The sequence below is a fragment of the Leptidea sinapis genome, chromosome Z (assembly GCF_905404315.1).
Source record: "Leptidea sinapis chromosome Z, ilLepSina1.1, whole genome shotgun sequence".
NCBI classification, from domain to species: Eukaryota; Metazoa; Arthropoda; class Insecta; order Lepidoptera; family Pieridae; genus Leptidea; species Leptidea sinapis.
In genome coordinates this window covers 33,135,827-33,153,912 of record NC_066312.1, presented here as the reverse complement: position 1 = coordinate 33,153,912, position 18,086 = coordinate 33,135,827, and the positions used below count along the sequence as shown (strand labels likewise).

Below are 18,086 nucleotides of genomic sequence, written 5' to 3'. Positions count from 1 at the left end.
TTCTTGAATCTCAAAGTTTACTAGTAGGCTCCATGAAACACGTGTAGTATACAGTAAATTTTTAACAATAAATGACTTACCTACCTCACTTTCCACTCGATTTTCTTGCTGGCAACTGACGAATCATTATTATATGAATGACAGTCGAATATATATGTTTTATTGTTGCAGCATGAGGTCACGACGGTGGTGCGGTGTCCGCATGGAAGCCCGGCGGACTGCTGATCACGCGCTGCACACGCTGCGCGCGCAGTTACGTCGACCGTTGCCGGAATGGACCACGCGCGCTTCTCGTCGTCGCCGGATCGCGAGAACAATCGGCCGGTCCAAGGAGGACCCCGCGGAACCACTGAAAACCCAACCTCACCAGTGGAGGCCCTAAACAAAACGGAAACTCCGCGGCTAGCATCGCGTGCGCTTCCTTCGATTCCTGAAAGTGAACCCTTGATCCGTGATCCACTTAGTATTAGTGATGTGCCGCGGAAAAATGGACGGACACTTCACGTTCAGTTTGACGCTCAGTCGCCTCCTGCCCCAGTATCGCTCAGTGGATCCAGCTCGAGCTCGAGCTCGGATGATGAAGATATTTTGATAGCTGAAGCGCGTCCACCTGATGGTGGATGGGGTTGGGTTGTCGTTTTCGCCTCATTTATGGTAAATCTCATAGCTGACGGTATAACGTTCAGCTTTGGTGTGTTCTTCCCTCATTTTTTGGAGTACTTCGGTGAAGGCAAGGGAAAGACCGCCTGGATTGGTGGAATTTTCATGGCAATGCCACTATTGTCAGGCCCTATTGCTAGTTTCCTGACCGACCGATATGGCTGCAGACGAATGACAATTTTCGGATCAATCCTAGCAGCTTTAGGATTTGTAATCTCAGCCTTCGTGGATAATATGGAAACGTTATTCTTGACATTCGGTATAATGGCTGGTTTTGGATTAAGTCTATGTTACGTAGCTGCCGTAGTTATAGTAGCCTACTACTTTGAGAAGAAGAGATCTTTAGCAACAGGTATATCTGTATGTGGCAGTGGAATTGGCACATTTTTATTTGCACCATTAACATATGTGTTATTAGATGAATATGGTTGGAGAGGTACTACGCTTATATTAGCTGGATTCTTTCTCAATATGGCAGTGTGTGGACTTTTATTTCGAGATCTTCCTTGGACAACTACAATGAATGAAGAAAAGGCAAAAGAAAGAAAGCGTAGAAGAGAAAGGAAGCGAAATAAACGATATGGTTCGTCAGCTGATAGTTTTACAGATAGTAAAAGTAGTGCTGCAGGTTCTACTAGGGTAGTAGATGATGAAGACATTGAAGCAGTGACACAGACGGCAGTACCGCAATTCAGTTCGCTCGTTGACTTACCAACATATATGACCGGAGGAGAAGGTGTTTCTTTAGAAACTTTCGAAATGATGTCCAATAAAGGTCGAGCCTACGCTATTCTAGCCCAAAATTATCCTGGTGTCATGCTGCCATCGAGAAGTTTTAGTGATAGTGGTCGTCTCAATGAACAATCTCCACCAAAAGCTCTTATGTCCCCAAGTACTCTATCCCCAGGACCGATGTCACCAACTTCCGCTACTATTTCAAATACACCGACGACAAATAGTTCTAGAGTTGATAAAGCTGCAATAACACTATGGCTAAAAAGGCAAGGTACTGGGGCTACGAAACGACCTCCAGCTTTTCTAAAAGATTTGCGAATACACAGACACTCTTTGACGTACAGGGGTGCTATGTTAAATATAAATAGATACAGATTGAGGGCATCATCTTGTCCCAATATATTCCGGAATTCTATGACAACAATTGCTAAAGAAAAGGTAAATAGTTTCAAATACTTATTAAGCTTTTCAGATATTTGTTATTTCCTAGTTTTTATTAATTACCAAAATATTTTGTTGGTATCGTCTTTGCTATATTACCTTGAATCCTATATAATTAGATGATATAGACGTGTATTAACACTCAAGCAGGATTTATAAGTTTACAGTATTTTTCCACTTGTGTGGCTCTATATGTAATAGCCAATATGTAAGAGCCAGCTCAGTGCAGTAAAATTGCATTTTTGTTTTAACATTTTGAATCCTCTTAATCCCTGTACTTATTTATATTGTTTTCAGTTGCAATGGTACGCCGGCTTATGGGATCTGTGGGACCTGATCGTGGATGTGTTGGACTTCTCGCACTTCCTGAACCCTGCATTTCTCGTGTTCGCTATATCTAACTTCCTGCTATACATGTGGTACGATGTTCCCTACGTGTATATATCGGACCACAGCATGAGTATGGGATTCAATGAGTCGCAAGCTTCTATGCTGATATCCATGATTGGAATCCTGAATATGTTTGGAGAGGTGAGTCTCTGTGAAATCTTTTATATGTTCCTTTTATAAAGCAATAGTGGAAGAATAATTCACTCACATGGCGATTAAGCTTGCGAATGCAGTAATCGAATATATTATCTTGCCAAAAATCTCTTATTATTTATTTTATTAAGTTAATTTTACTTTTAATAATTTCTTGGATTTTGTGCATGTATTATGTATGAATATACTTTGAAAACGGGCTAAGGCCCCAGGTGTTTCTATACAGGTCGGTCTTGTTTGGTGACCAATATGGAATCCAAATTTGTAAAGATGAACTATTCAATTCAATCAGTTTTCTTGTGTGTTAATTCCATTAAGATTTGTCTTTAAACAATTCGACACGTATTTGGCCTCTACACGAGGCATTCTCAGGAGATGTTGAGTCCCAAGTCAAAATACTTAAGATTATCAACTGGAAAGAAGTGGATATCTGGCCTTTAAAAATATACAACAATAAGAACAGAAAAAAATAGTAAAGAAATACTCAAAATTGCAAATTATTGCAAATTGTTATAAAAAGGCAAGGTGACATTATGAAGGACTACAATGATAATGAAAATGGTGATGAAATACCAAGTATCATGAGAAAAGAAGTAAGAAGTGCGTTAAATTCACACTAGACAGAAACAAGAGTAACAGGACCGGATAACATTAGCTCAACATGCTTAAAGGTGGGAAAACATGTTGAAGATACACCCATCCAGTGAACAACAACAGAAATCTCAATAATACATGAAAAAGGTAGTGTTCGATATTTTGAAATGGACTGTATACTGTTTGGTACGCGTAATTAATACAACTATCAAAAAAGTAACTGTGCTTATACCACCTACCTTTACTGCTCCTCGCCAAAAAGCATCCACCGGTGCACTGCAATACAGGAACCAATCTAGGGGCGGCTGAGAATGTCTCGGACAGCACCTTCTCGTACGGCCGCGGCGGCTGCAAGCAGAAGAGGGGGTGTGCAGGCTAATGTCCAGATCCCATATAAGCCACGCGATTGTCGCACCTAGCGCCACCAATTTGCTACGGGTTTCAACTTAGGGTTGCGATACAGTAGCGATAGTAGGATAGCATACCCATGGCCCGTTGAATTGATGTAGAACTGCATTTAAAGCTTGTTACACAATTTGAAAGAATAGATCGTATAATACTACGAGCAACAATCCTGTATCTTTGAAATAAAAAACCAAGGTGCGAAGGTTGGGTGAAAGTAAAGGAGCCTTAGAGTGGTAAGGTAAATCTGCCTGTGATAGCCTACCTACAAGGTACTACCTGAAGAATTCTGATTTATCAACAAAAGGTGATAATTCATTTAATGATAGCGCGAATTTGTTAGTTTTAATTAGTGTTATCTCCTCTGCGAAGTAATTTTGTTGTGTGAGTTTTATGATCACATCATGTGAGGTACTGAACTCTTTAGTTGTAAGTGTACCTACCATACGATTTCTTTGATTTATTCTAGATTGCCGACAGTTATTAATAAAACGTAGACCGTAACCGTGCAAGCGTTCGCTGTAATTTAATAAAAGATGAGATTATCTAAAATATATTTTCGAAACTGTATTCGATTATACGATTTTCAGATACTAAGGTAAATGAACCAATAAGTGAATTTTGTAATTCTTTTTGAGATAATCTGGTTTCTGAAACCTGAATATTAGATTTAACTAGAGACTCTTCACTTGAACTTGAAGACGACATCCATCGCGAAGGCACAAGTGGCACTGCATATTTTTTTTGCGACATGTGTGTAGGTGCTGGCCATGCGAAATGTTTTCGGCGTCCGAGCATGTTTATGTCTCACCGCTACTGCGCCGACAAGTCAGAAAAGGGCCTTACCATCGATAAGAATAAAAAAAATTTTAACAAAAAAATATCCGACTTCAAAAACACTATTTCGAAACAAGATATAATATGCACTAAAAAGTAAAAAAAATAATTGCGTATTTTTTTACAATCTAATTCTAGTTACGTTTATTGTCATTTTTGGAATCGGTGTCCTTCCGCCGCGAATCGCTCTCGCCTCCTCACAAATCAAGCACTTCTCATCTATAACTATGTATATAGTCACAAACCTATGTTGGACGACACCGACTCCAAAAATTACAATAATCGTAACTAGAATTAGATTAATTAGTTAGATTGTATAAAAATACGGACTAAGGACTAAGGACTTAAATATCCGTATAGCATAAAAAAGATTCGGCCGAGTATCGTTAATTTGCTCCTAAGAATTGAAGAGTTCCGTTACTTTGTCATGGATTCCGTAATCAGAACCTAACCAAACTATCTTTGAAGTATATCCTTTCCAATAAAAAAAGAATAATCGTAATCGGTTGGCGCGATATTGAGTTTTCTCATGGACGCCATTGTCAGACCTGGACCAAATGACAATGGGACCACACGGGAAGCACCAGCTTTCAAATAAAAAAAGAATTATCAAAATAGCTTCCCAGCCAGTCGAAAGTTTTGAGGTAACAAACATAAAAACAATACACCGATTGAGAATTGAGAACCTCCTCCTTTTTTGAAGTCGGTTAAAAATATCGACAATCCTTGAATTATTTTAAATATCCCTTTATAAACTGTTGTTAAAAGGCATAAAAGGCATTTATTTTCTCAAAATTGATTCCTTTAGAATTCTTTTTGATGTCGTTTCTTATACTACTAGATACTACTACTGCTTCGGAAACAAATGGCGCTCTGAGAGAGAAGAAGCGGCGCAAGAAACTCTCCCAGCATTCTTTTTTGCGTTCTTTTCAATAAAAATATACAATATTGTACAGTCATTTCTATCGCAATAAAATAATCACAATCTAGTCCCAGGCTGTCCGATCATTTAGATATTCAGCAGTGGAGTAATAGGATTTACGACAGAGCCATTTTTTTATAAAACATTTAAATTTATTTATAGATAATGCCTGAACAGTGGCTGGGTATTATTGGGCTGTTAGTATCTATATCAGGAAATTTGGTTTATAAATTCGTACTCATATTTTCTTACATAAGCTTCAATTAATACAGTCAATTGCCTTCTTGTAGTATTTATTATCCGTAGCCATATCGCTTACCATCAAGTAAAAGTCTTGATCATTCCGTCGATAGTACATATTATTATCTATAGTTAAATATATAGCGTTATATTTCCTACAATCAAAGTCCAAATAGTTACAATAATCAAATACAATGATAATACTCCTCGTTATCGCTACAACAGTCTGTTATCGTTAGCTCTTAATTTGACCCAATTCAATCGTAGCTGATAATCTTAGTTACATAATGAGTAATGACAAACTCCGTTATAAAACGAACGAAACACAACCCGTTACTTAGTAATTCTAATTATTGTATTTGGTTCTTTTATTTCCGCATCGCGAATAATAACAGGTAATGGTTTACTGATTGCGTCTCGTCGATACTTTAGACCAGGTTTAAGTGTATTTTGTCTCTTTTTGCACAGCTATTAGGAGGAAACAGAGGTCTTTTTCATAATTTATGATTTCTTAAACAACATACCATACGTTAATACGGGCGAGATAATTATAATTGGGATAAGGACCACTGCATCTCCTATTACTAATCGTGAGTAAAATTTTATAAAATCAGGGGTTAGTGCTCGAAAATTTTCTCCTCCAAAAATTTATTGATCTGGGGATGGAAATGGGAGGATTTCTGTGTCGGATATGTTTTGTCTTTTATTTTGCTTATTGTTGTCGGATTTATATACTAGGCTAGGTTAGCTGCCTTTATCATTAAGCCGGTTTAAGGAATTTTTGAAGTAAACTAGCAATTTAAAAAACAAAAATATCAAATAAAGCAGAAACAGACAGACACATACAGTCGTGGACAAATAATTAGGGACATTCAAGATAGTGAAGAGAAATAACCGGTTATGTGCATATAAATCCCTATTGATTTCTCAGTAACTATTATTTGTATAATTTGGTCAAACTATTATGCAATAAATGGCTGTAAATAAAAGATAAAATTAATAGAAAAAAGTGTTTAATATACAAGGTTAAACATGTATTCAATTTAAGGTATAATTCTGTAGCTAGACATTTAATTAAGGAAAGTAAAGTAAAATGAAAAATAGAGTTAAACAAAACTAAAATTCAGTACCCAGTAGCAAAACCTTTGTTAGTTATTATCGCTAGACACCGATGTGGCATAGACATTATCAGTTTCTGACATGTTTCGACAGGAATGTTTGCCTCACAAAAAGCTTTATTAAGTTCATCTAAAAATATGGTATTAAAACAGAGCCTAAAAATGGATCTTTCTTAGCTAACCTGGTTATCTTTGTATCTTCTTGCGGATTTGTTTTTCTCGATCCTTTTTATCTGGGCACATTTAAAGCTGTGTTGTTGCGCCGTAAATGTTGCACTGCATTGCACACCATAGTTTTTTAAATATTCTGCTATCCCTCGGTATGACCAACCACGCTCGACAAACTTCATGATGATTTTTCGTAGTGTTGTATCGCAACTTTTATTTTTGCCCATTTTTCTTCAAAATAGTTCTCAAAACTTTAAATTAATAATCTTGATTGCCGCCAAAACCACCACGAAAGAATAGGAGAAGAAATAAAAAAATATTGAGATTCAGATTTTGAAAATAGAACGGAATATCTCAGTGTCCCTAATTAAATGACCAGCCAGCATATTTTGAACAAATAGCACTGTGATAATCGATCGGCTATACTGTAAAGAGTTTTAATGTTTAGGACGTTGTTATTGTTTGTATAATTGGGCACATAAATTACTAATTATACTTAAATGTAAGGGATATGAAATCTTGTTTAGACTCGTTGGAAAATAAAAAATAAATTCACAATTTGGTTTAACTACAGAGTGTCCCTAATTAGTTGACCACGACTGTATATTGATTCTTACTGTACATTGATGTTATTTGAAAATAATTTTCCTGTCCCAAATGTTTTCTCTTAACCTGCCGAAATCGGCAGTGCCCCAGGACACTAGATTTTTCAGATACACCGAAATCTAAAGATCTGAACCTTATTTTGTTTATAAGATGGTTTATTTTGCATGCTAGTTTCAATAGCTTTAAGATACGTTCACTCAAATCATCCTAATTATAAGCAATCTATTAATACACGTAAAATAATACGCTTTGACAGAAAGCTAAATTATTGAGCACAGTAGCTGCATAAATATTAATGGTATTTTGCCAGTATTTTAGGCATTTATAAAAAATATACAAACATTTAATTTTAAAGGCATAAAGCAGAGTTCTACCAGAACATCCTGCCACCACAAGAAGCGAACAGAAGGAAACAGAGGTCTTTTTCATAATTTATGATTTCTTAAACAACATAACATCGCGTTAATACGGGCGAGATAATCATAAGTGCGATAAGGACCACCGCAGCTCCGATTACTAATCGGGAGTAAAACGTTATAAAATCAGGGGTTAGTGCTCGAAAATTTTCTCCTCCAAAAAATTATTGATCTGGGCATTGAAATGGGAAGGATTTCTGTGTCGGATATGTTTTGTCTTTTATTTTGCTTATTGTTGTCGGATTTATATACTAGGCCTATCCTGCCACCACAAGAAGCGCCTGTTCACAAACATGACACATCGGCTTTAGTACAAGCTTTTACGGGCCACCTGGTAAAATCTCAATTCGGAGATTTTTATTTGCGATACTTTTGTTTCTCGTAGACCACTTTCTAAGTGATTCTAGTTTCGGTGAACACCCCTCACCCTGCGATATCTTTACTACATTCCTAAAACTCGTCAAGAAAGAATGAATCCCGCCATTCTCACCAACTCGCTGGTACGCCTGTAGACTACAGGAAGCTCGACCAGCTAAAATGTCATTTTCTATTCAATTCATCACACAGTTGTTTTTATATAGAAGCGTTGTCACTCTGTAGACGCAGCGAAATGTAATATTGATTATCTTGTATACAGCTTGTCACGTTTTCAACATGTGAGCATACAACGTGCGTACATCTATGTTTATTCATCGCTTGGCAACTGTTTTGGATAGCTGCTGTGTAAATACTACTCATACAATAAATGAAATAGGGCTGTGTTGCCTGTCGATATAATTTTTGTCTTAACTAACATTTTTATGTTTAACTAGTTGACCCAGCAAACGTTGTATTGCCATATAAAGTAATAAGAAAATAAATAAATACATTTTTGGGGTATAAAAAATAGATGATGACCGATTCTCAGGCTATATATTTATGTTATATAGTATCTAGGGTTATCATTTACGGGACTTCAAAATAGATGTCATCTGGAAACAGCTGTTATATTTTTGAATGTTGGCAAAGAAGTGCTTAGTATCATTTAGAAAGAAAGATATATAAAATCTAAATAGTTATCGTCAAGTTTGCGCGTTTACCACTAAAAAAACCCCATTTGTCGTATCACCGCTCTTCGAGAACACTTCTCTTAAAGCCGCGCCTAGTATCGGAATACTGGGTCTCGAAATCTCGAGCGATTGCCAATTCCGTGGCCATCTAGAGGGCAAAGCCAAATTGGCTTCGAAGAAGCTGGGCGTCATCAATAGAGCACGGCAATACTTCAAGCCGGCCCACATTCTAGCGCTCTACAAAGCGCAGGTCCGACTTAACATGGAATATTGCTGTCATCTCTGGTCTGGCGCACCTCAGTATCTGCTCGATCCATTTGACCGCGTGCAACGTAGAGCAGCTCGAATTGGCGGGGACTCAGTGCTCTGTGAACGGCTGGATCTCTTGGCGTTGCGCAGAGACTTCGCTTCATTGTGTGTCTTCTACCGCATTTATCACGGGGAGTGTTCCGAACAGCTGTTTAACCTGATTCCTGCCGCCGAATTCCACCTTCGCACGACACGCCACAAGTTAGGATTTCATCCCCACCATCTGGATGTGTGGCGGTCCTCCACAGTGCGGTTTTCAAGGAGCTTTCTCCCTCGTACTACAAAGCTGTGGAATGAGCTTCCTTGTGCGGTGTTTCCGGGACGATACGACATGGGTACCTTCAAAAAAAACGCGTACACCTTCCATAAAGGCCGGCAACGCTCTTGTGATTCTTCTGGTGTTGCAAGAGAATGTGGGCGGCGGTGATCACTTAACACCAGGTGACCCGTACGCTCGTTTGTCCTCCTATTCCATAAAAAAAAAATAGTTTTTTATTTTAAATTATTCTGAACGATGGGGGACACATCAAAGGAAAAACAAAATTTTTGTTTATATTTATTTTCGTCCGAGAATTTTCATATTTATTCACCTTTTAAACCTTCCCTGGACTTCCACAAATAATTCAAGACCAAAATAAGCCAAATCGGTCCAACCGTTCTCGAGATTTAACGAGACTAACGAACGACAAATCATTTTTATATATATAGATAATGTTATAATTACACTGTCATTTTGAAGTGATAACGTCTTATAAATCGATATTGACACACTTATACAAATTATCTTGCCCCAAACTAGGCATAGCCGGTACTATGGGTGCAAGACAACGATATATTTAATAAAATACACTTACTTAAACATACATAAATAGAAATAAACAAACATGACTGTAATAGTAGGTGAACTATGTGAAACACGAGAAACATAAAATTTTGATCTACTATCTTAAATCAAGTATCAAATTCATTACACCGTAATCTACGAATTTAGTCAAGCAGTCTAAATATTTTTTTCCACAACATAGCTTCCTTCTCTTCTTGTTATTATCATAATATATATAAATTACGTGACACGTTGTTTGTCCGCGATGGACTACTAAACTTATGAACGGATTTTAATGGGGATTACTTCATGGAGTGCAGTTTAGTCCAACTTAAGAGGTACGATAGTTTTTATTTCGATTTGGGAAGCATAATTATTTTTATTTCAAATATTTGTTTTGTGTGGACCAATTTTCTATGAGAGAATTTAGTGACGCACGATCTAACAATTCTACTGTGAAACCATTTCATTATAACAACAGGGAACATTATTTACGAAATAATTCTTGATGTTTTGAAATATTATTGGCAAATTCCTATAAAACGACAGATATTCTATTCAAAATATACAACGAATTAAATATTGTCAACCTAAAAATAATGCAATAATAAAATAATAACTAAGTGAAATAAAAAAAAATTATTGACAAAAATAAATCTATAGTCCGACTTGTAGACTTTCCACTACCATGAAATCGGTATCTACTCGAGTGAAACCGCGGACATTGCAAGTATTTTTTTACATTGCATTGATTGATATAAGATGAATAAAGTAGTTCTTAACATAAATTAATATGACCTTTATCAGTCAACAATGCGGGCTTCAAACCGGTCGTTATAAATTGCTTTTGTAATATCGATTGCAGTATGTACGAAATAATCATCTGCATCTGATATATTGTTTCAATTTATTTAGATTGACGTGATAAATGAAGGCAATTGTGTGGTTTTATGCAACCAGAATACAAAATAAATTTATTTTCACAATATAACATATTAATATCAGCATAACATTCGGAAGTTTTTATATAAAGTATGCTTAAATCCTACTAATATTATAAATGTGAAAGTTTGTATGTCTGGATGTACGTTTGAACTTCTTTAACGCAAAATCTACTGAATAGATTTTGATGAAACTTTACAATAATACAGCTAACACACCAGAATAACAAATAGGCTATAATTTATAAAACTATAGTATGAATTATACAAAATTTAAAAGAAGTGTGATTGTTACTAATGAATACAACTAGCGCCATCTCTTATGAACTAGCAAGCACAAGATCAATACAATTTATATGGCAAAACATCGTTTGCCGGGTCAGCTAGTAATTCATAAAATAACAATTAATAGTCCGCTGTGGGGTTCGAACTTCGAATTCATGCTACCTCTAGGACCAACAGATATTCGGGTAGTTGATATTAATGATTCAATTTCTCCTCTGCTCCGCAGACGGCTGTAAAGCGACATCCAGTAGATGCACATAAAAATTTGAGGCGATGTAGTAAAAGTTTCAATTTAAATAATAAATTAATGTAATGAACCGAGGATTATCACCTTCAGTCAAGTGAGTCCCGTGCTCATCCGTAGATTTTTTTCATTTATCATAAAAAGCCAAGTTTTATCACTATGATTACAATGTAACCTTAATCTAATAAGCAATTTAAATTTAACTTAATTTACCAATTAGAATAAAACAAGAAAGCGGCCATTAGCACTTTTCTTATTATCTCTAATAAGGGGAAGTAACTATATTCTTTGTTTTTAACAGTAAGTATATGTTAGTTTCACTATTTAATATGTTTCATTATTTAACTGCACTATATTACACTAGCTATTCACTACACTATTTCAACGGGTTTAGTTCTTTTGATTCTTCTCAGTAAGGTTTGTGTTCATCCGAAGATGTCTTTAAAGAAACCTTTAACGAAAGATAACTTAATGTCTGTTCGAATAGTAACAAAACAGGTTTTTTCCATAAAACAATGCTGTATAATGTATTCATGAGAATACTTTCGCCGGCCTAAATACTTTGAATGAAAGCGAATCACAAAAGGTCATTTATGTGTTACCATTGACGTGATCGTCTCATTACGACTCATAAGTTGGTAGTCCTATTGACGTGATTACGTCTTATAAATCGATGAACGCCGGCTGCACGTACTTAAAAGAGTCACGTTCAGCCTGAGCCGAGCAAGCAAGAGCGAGGAACAATGGATAGAGATACAACTAAAAATTTTTACGACTCATATTAACGATCGTATAAACAAATGTTTTCTTTTGCGTTATCACTTTTAAATTATATATGTAACCTTACTTTTTTTCTATAGAACGGATTAGTATAAAGTGATTACTTTATCACAGTATAATTTACTTTTGTAAAGGTGCTGTTAGACTTGCGCATTCACTTGTAATGAGCATTCTAGCGAATCTAAAGCGAACACAGGAGCATTTTAACAAATATTGTAGTGACGGACTGGCTGAATGACAGTAAGGCGCTGGTCCCACTGGCGGTTAGAGTTCCAAGTTGTGCGTTCCACGTCCGCTGTAACCAACGTGGGCCTATAAAACATAGTGATGTGCCGAGTCGATGTAGTTTTGGTGGATGGAGTCGACTCGAGTCGATTCATACGGTATTCGAATCATGACTCAAAATCCGCGGTTCGAGCCCAGTACTTGAGTTTTTGAGTTGAATCGATTCCAGAACTCTACACTGGAAATTCGAGTCCGCTACCAATTTTTGAACAAGGAAAATAATCGAAATGGAGTTAATCCAACATTTCGTTTCGTATTTTTAAACATTACAAAAAAACAAAACAAAAAATTTAACTATGTGGTTCCTAGGAACCAGAAATGATATCAATATCTATAAGTTTTATTACCCAATAAATTTTTTTAGAAGCTTTTGAAGAACTTAGGATATTATAGAATCGAGTCAGCGAGTACAAAATTGATTTTCCTGACTCGAGTACCAGAAGCGACTCAGACGTACTTTTTGTCGAAATCAAGTTGAAGCACGATGTCCAACGATATGGCATATTTTATCGAGCCACCTAACCAGTGGCAAAGATAACCTACTGAAACTGAACTCCAACCTAGACCGGACCGCTCGCAATGTGCGCAAGTAAGTCCGCGGAACCCTGAACTGGAAACTCTGACCGCTAGACCGAAAGCAGTGGGGTCGGCGCCTATAATTTCTTTTTGTCGAGTTTTTTTTTGTCCATCATCTTCTTTCTTTTTATAAAACGTTGAAACTCTTGCTTGTTGAAACAAGCAAGCTGTCAATTATTGTTCTACAAATTTTACGCAAATGTCGCAATAATAAAAGAAATAATTTTAAATAAACACGGACTATTAAAAAAAGATGGACTCCATGCCGTGATATTAGCAAGTGAAGCACCTTTATGCTAGTGTGTGTGCGGTTACGGGGTATAACAATTACACAGTTTATGTCACAGACGATGGCAAATCTCATAATGGCGGCTGATCGGCTTGTATTAGTGTAAGTGTATGAGTGGGGCTATGTATTTACACGTTTACCGGCTTATTTTGTTGCCTCACTGCTCTGTAAGGTGACACGGAGTCATTATTTTATCTGGTCCGTGTAAATAAAATACTGTTTTACTTGATCACAAAAATATGTGTTCAAGCTGTTGATAGTTGCATTGTTAAAAGATAATATCCGTTGCAATTGTAAAGTCGTGATTTACGAGATGAATATTCCTGTACTACCTCATTTGTATTATTCACTATACGAGTACACTCATTAACAGATTGCCTTTTGCAGTCACTGACATTGTAAGCATTTAATTAATATTATATAATTTTAATTTTTAAACTGGTGGCTGTGTTAATAATATTTTCTTTGAGTATTTTTAGTTTTACGAATAGGCGACTGTCGGTTAAGCTTATATGAACTTTATTTCGATAAACAATACTAAAATAGTGAAGAATTTGACATCTATAACTGCTACAAGTTTTGAAGGTTTTATAATGTCGGGAAGCACAAACAACAAAGCGTTTTATTGGAAACAAAACAAAATTTAATAATAAAATAAAAACAAAATGGAATATAATTAATTCTGTAACTGGTAGGTAAAGTTGCCGAGCACTTAATTCTGTTTCAACATAAATGAGCGTACTATTTATTCGGAAAAAGAAAACGCAGAAGAATTTGATAAATTGTTTTCTGAAATACCAAAATTATCATAGACGAAGCGAAGAATTTATTCTTTAATAAAAGGAGCACTTATGTGCCTTATTATGCCGTATGGCTTAACCTGCATGTATATGGCAAAAGTTTGTTTTGCCATATAAAGTATAATTCACGCGATAGTTTTATAAATAATAGCCTATGTGTTATTCTGCCGTATAAGCTATATTATTGTAAAGTTTCATCAAAATCCATTCAGTAGTTTTTGCGTTAAAGAAGTTCAAACATACATCCAGACATACAAACTTTTACATTTATAATATTAATAGGATGTTCAGTTTATTTAAAAAAATATAATGGACTCATGGGACGATACAACTAATATTGCTAGGAATATAGCTAAATGTACCTCCTGATCAAGCAATACGTAATATTTAGTAAATGATGTGGGAGTGTTCTATGATTTTATGAAATACAGCAAAATTATAACCATTATGTTGCCAATTTCAATACCAATTTCTGTGTTGCCTTTTTAGAAAAACATTAGCTACAACAGCTACAAATGTTTTTTTATACTTGTGTGTCATCTACAATAAATGTAGGTGTAGGCTCCATTTTAAGATTTAGGGATGTAAACGATATGTAAGAAAATTATTTGTGAAAGGGAAATATAAAATATGCAAATAGAATAAATTTTGCCACCGTTATGTTTCGGAAAAGATGTTAGAACGGCGACAGAGAGACAAGACAATGCGCAATAAACTTTCTAAGATTTTTCCGCGCTGATGAAACATAGATATGTAAATTATGGTACTATAAAACTATAATACTGGTTGTTATGCGCGGGAGCCACACGCGAGCACGATAAGGGAACAGAGAGTGTCATGATTAGTGCGCGCGTTTCATAGCGACGAATCCAATTATTATAAAAAATCCAGCAAATATTTGCGATATATATCATAGTTTACGAGGTCTATCTAATAAATCATTAGTTTTTAATTAGTTACTATTTAATTTTAATTCTAATTGAACAAAATTCTGATTGTTGATACTGAGTGATTTGGTGTGAATTTGTTAATTCAGTTATTATAAAATTATGGGATGTTGTTGTTATTAAGTTACAAATCGTCCAGAACGAAAATGTTAAAATATAACACACGTCACAGACTATCGCCACTTGAGTAAATTATATGGTACAGAGAATAAGCTTCATAGAACCACCTTCATACATATCAGGGGCTCCGCCTACTCCTTAAGAGGGAACACCTTATTAGTTAGTAGCAAGGATGCGAAATATTGTATGTATAAATTAATTTTGTTTTAACAATAATTATATTTAGTGTTATTTCTGCCAATCTTCTGGCTCCTGAAGATGCCTCCTGTAGAGGCATCTTCTTGCATCACTTGCCAAAGATCATCTTCACCATGAACTCCAGCTGCAAATAGGACTGTCTCCTCACGAGGGAACTCCTCAACTACTCACATGAACATGAAACTTTTAATATTTGTTTAAGCTTAAGTTACAAAAGCATTTTTAATGAACGGTTATCATCAATACATGATTCTTATTTCTTGCTTTCTATTCGTATAACTTATTTATTGCATTGCTCTAGCATAAGTTTCGCGAATATTTCGATTTTGAAATAAATATTCTCAATATCGGCAATGTAATACTTAAAAGTTGTGTCTTTGATATGCCATGCGATTGTTTTCTGTAAAACTTCTTAAAAAACAAAAATTACAATAAATATTATTATTAGAGTAGGCAATTTGTTAATTTATATTCATAGACTTTTTGTTAAAAATTGTTGTTGTTGTTTTAAATTGAGTATCTAGGTTTATTTAATATGGATGATCAAACCCAATTAAAAAGCAATAAAAAAATGTTTTGTTTAAATTATTTTATTTATGACAACCCTACCAAAATAGGTAACAATTTTGCCCGCTCTTAAGAAACTTTTCCTCTGTACGGTTTATTTACTCATGTGCTATCGCTATCTCATTTACATACGCCGACAGCGAATCTAGTGACAGAGATATCTTCTATGTTCGGATTGCGAAAAATTTACATTTTGAAAATTCGGCACCTTTGCACGCTCACATTTTGAAAGATTGAGGTTGACAGGAGTTGAGATGGTAGTTGCTATTGCTGTTACTGTGAAGTTCAGTGCCATTTATTAGCTCGGAAGTGGTATATGCAAAATTTGCTGTATGCCTAAAAGACATTTGCCTAATTTTATGAATTATACAACTACTAATTGCTGTTAAATGCGTTTAAATTCTTCAAAAAATATATTATTTGAATATTATGTATATTATTAAGAAATAGGTTGTCTGTAAAGTCGGTTTACGGTGATAACGTCATAAGAAAACAGCTATTTATACGATCGTATGAATTTAATTTTTTTTTTGTCAAAATTGTAACATATCCTACTGCACTCGCCGATCGATGGTGCTTTTTTTAATAATCAAAGAACAAGATGCGGCACAACCCCAACGCGTATGCCACAGTCTATGCCTCTAAGGATTCTATAGACGAGTCATCAGCGAATACACTATACAGTATGCGATAGCGAGTTTGTTATATTTGGTTAGCATCAAAAAAATACGCTTCGATATTATTTAATCTAATATATTGACAGAAAATTCGGGTATTAGATTAGAGATTTCTTGCTGTATTACATTTAAAAAAAAACAACTTACTGATGAAAGGTTATGTTTGGTTCCTTTCGTTCACTACGCCTTTTACAGCCAATTATACAACAGTTATAAATATTGCCTTTTAGAATATAGAAACAGTCACCAAGTAGTACGAATAATGTTTTTACAGTTTTTATCATAAAACTCTTTAGTGCGAAAAACGACAAAAACAATACGCAAATAGAGACAAAAAACTTATGGCTTGCCCTGCTCTTACATAGACATTTTGACCTAACATCTTCTCACTTTCGTAATTATTATTATTGGTGGCAAATCTATATACTCTACCTACGGCTTAGGCCGATCGTGCCTCTATATTACCTGTTCCTCGCTCTCGCTTGCACGCTGGGCTCAGCCGGAACGTGACTTTTTTGTGCGTTCAGTTATCACATCAAATTAATGAGGTTTTTAATTCATCAAACTATTTTATTACATTAAATTATTATTATTCAAATCGGCCTAATCGGATGGCCGTTGGAGCAGTAAAGTCCTCGAATGGCAACCACATATCGGAGGACGCAGTTAGTTGTCATAGAGATCTATGGAATAGGCCCGGAGTGGACGTTTTCCGGCCGATGGTGATGATGATGATTCACATCACATATAGATACAATGAGTAGTGCGTTGACACAAAAGATTGAATATCTTTGCAACATATTGTAGCACGTAAAAGTACATTTGAAACGCGATTAATGAGTTTTTCGGGATGTTTGCTGAATACTGTAAAACTTTATTCCAGATCCTACTTGGCTGGGTTGGAGACTGGGAGTGCGTGGACGCTATCCTGGTGTACGCCGTGTGCATGGTGCTATGCGGGGCTGTCACCCTCATCATGCCACTTCTCTCCTCCTACCTAAGCCTCGCCTCTGCCTCTGGCGCGTTCGGAGCCTTTATTGCCGCCAACTACTCACTCACCAGCATCATCCTGGTGGAGCAGATCACCCTGGAGAAGTTCACCAATGCGTACGGGCTGCTGTTGCTGATGCAGGGCGTCGCAAATCTCGTCGGGCCGCCATTTGCAGGTGTGTATATGCCTTTTTAATTCAACTTTCTTTTTTTTTCATAATTGTAGAATGGCTGGTAATATAAACACACAAAATTCTAATCATCACTGTATTTGGGCAGAGTTTCCTTCTTAGAATTCATAATAAGTAATGAATGCTCGAACTTAGCACTATAGTGCTAAGTTTAAGCTTATAAGCTTGAGCTTGGTGAGCTTTCTTGTGCGGTGTTTCCGGGACGGCAACGCACCTGTGATTCCTCTGGTACTGCAAGAGAATTTCGGAGGCGGTGATCACTTAATACCAGGTGACCCGTACGTTCGTGTATCCTCCTCTTTCATAAATAAATAAGTGGAAGATTTTTTTAAA

General features: G+C 35.9%; 1 protein-coding gene across 2 annotated transcripts in view; it reads left to right on the top strand.

Annotated features, from left to right (window-relative positions):
- The window catches only part of LOC126979140 (uncharacterized), a 67,471-nt gene that overhangs the window by 38,701 nt on the left and 10,684 nt on the right, over nucleotides 1-18,086 (top strand). For both annotated transcript variants that reach the window (XM_050828371.1, XM_050828372.1), the window contains exons 2-4: nucleotides 172-1,833; nucleotides 2,134-2,367; nucleotides 17,456-17,738. In XM_050828371.1, the coding sequence (XP_050684328.1) occupies nucleotides 274-1,833; nucleotides 2,134-2,367; nucleotides 17,456-17,738 (2,077 nt within the window). In that variant the 5' untranslated portion in view covers nucleotides 172-273. The remainder of the gene's footprint in view (nucleotides 1-171; nucleotides 1,834-2,133; nucleotides 2,368-17,455; nucleotides 17,739-18,086) is intronic.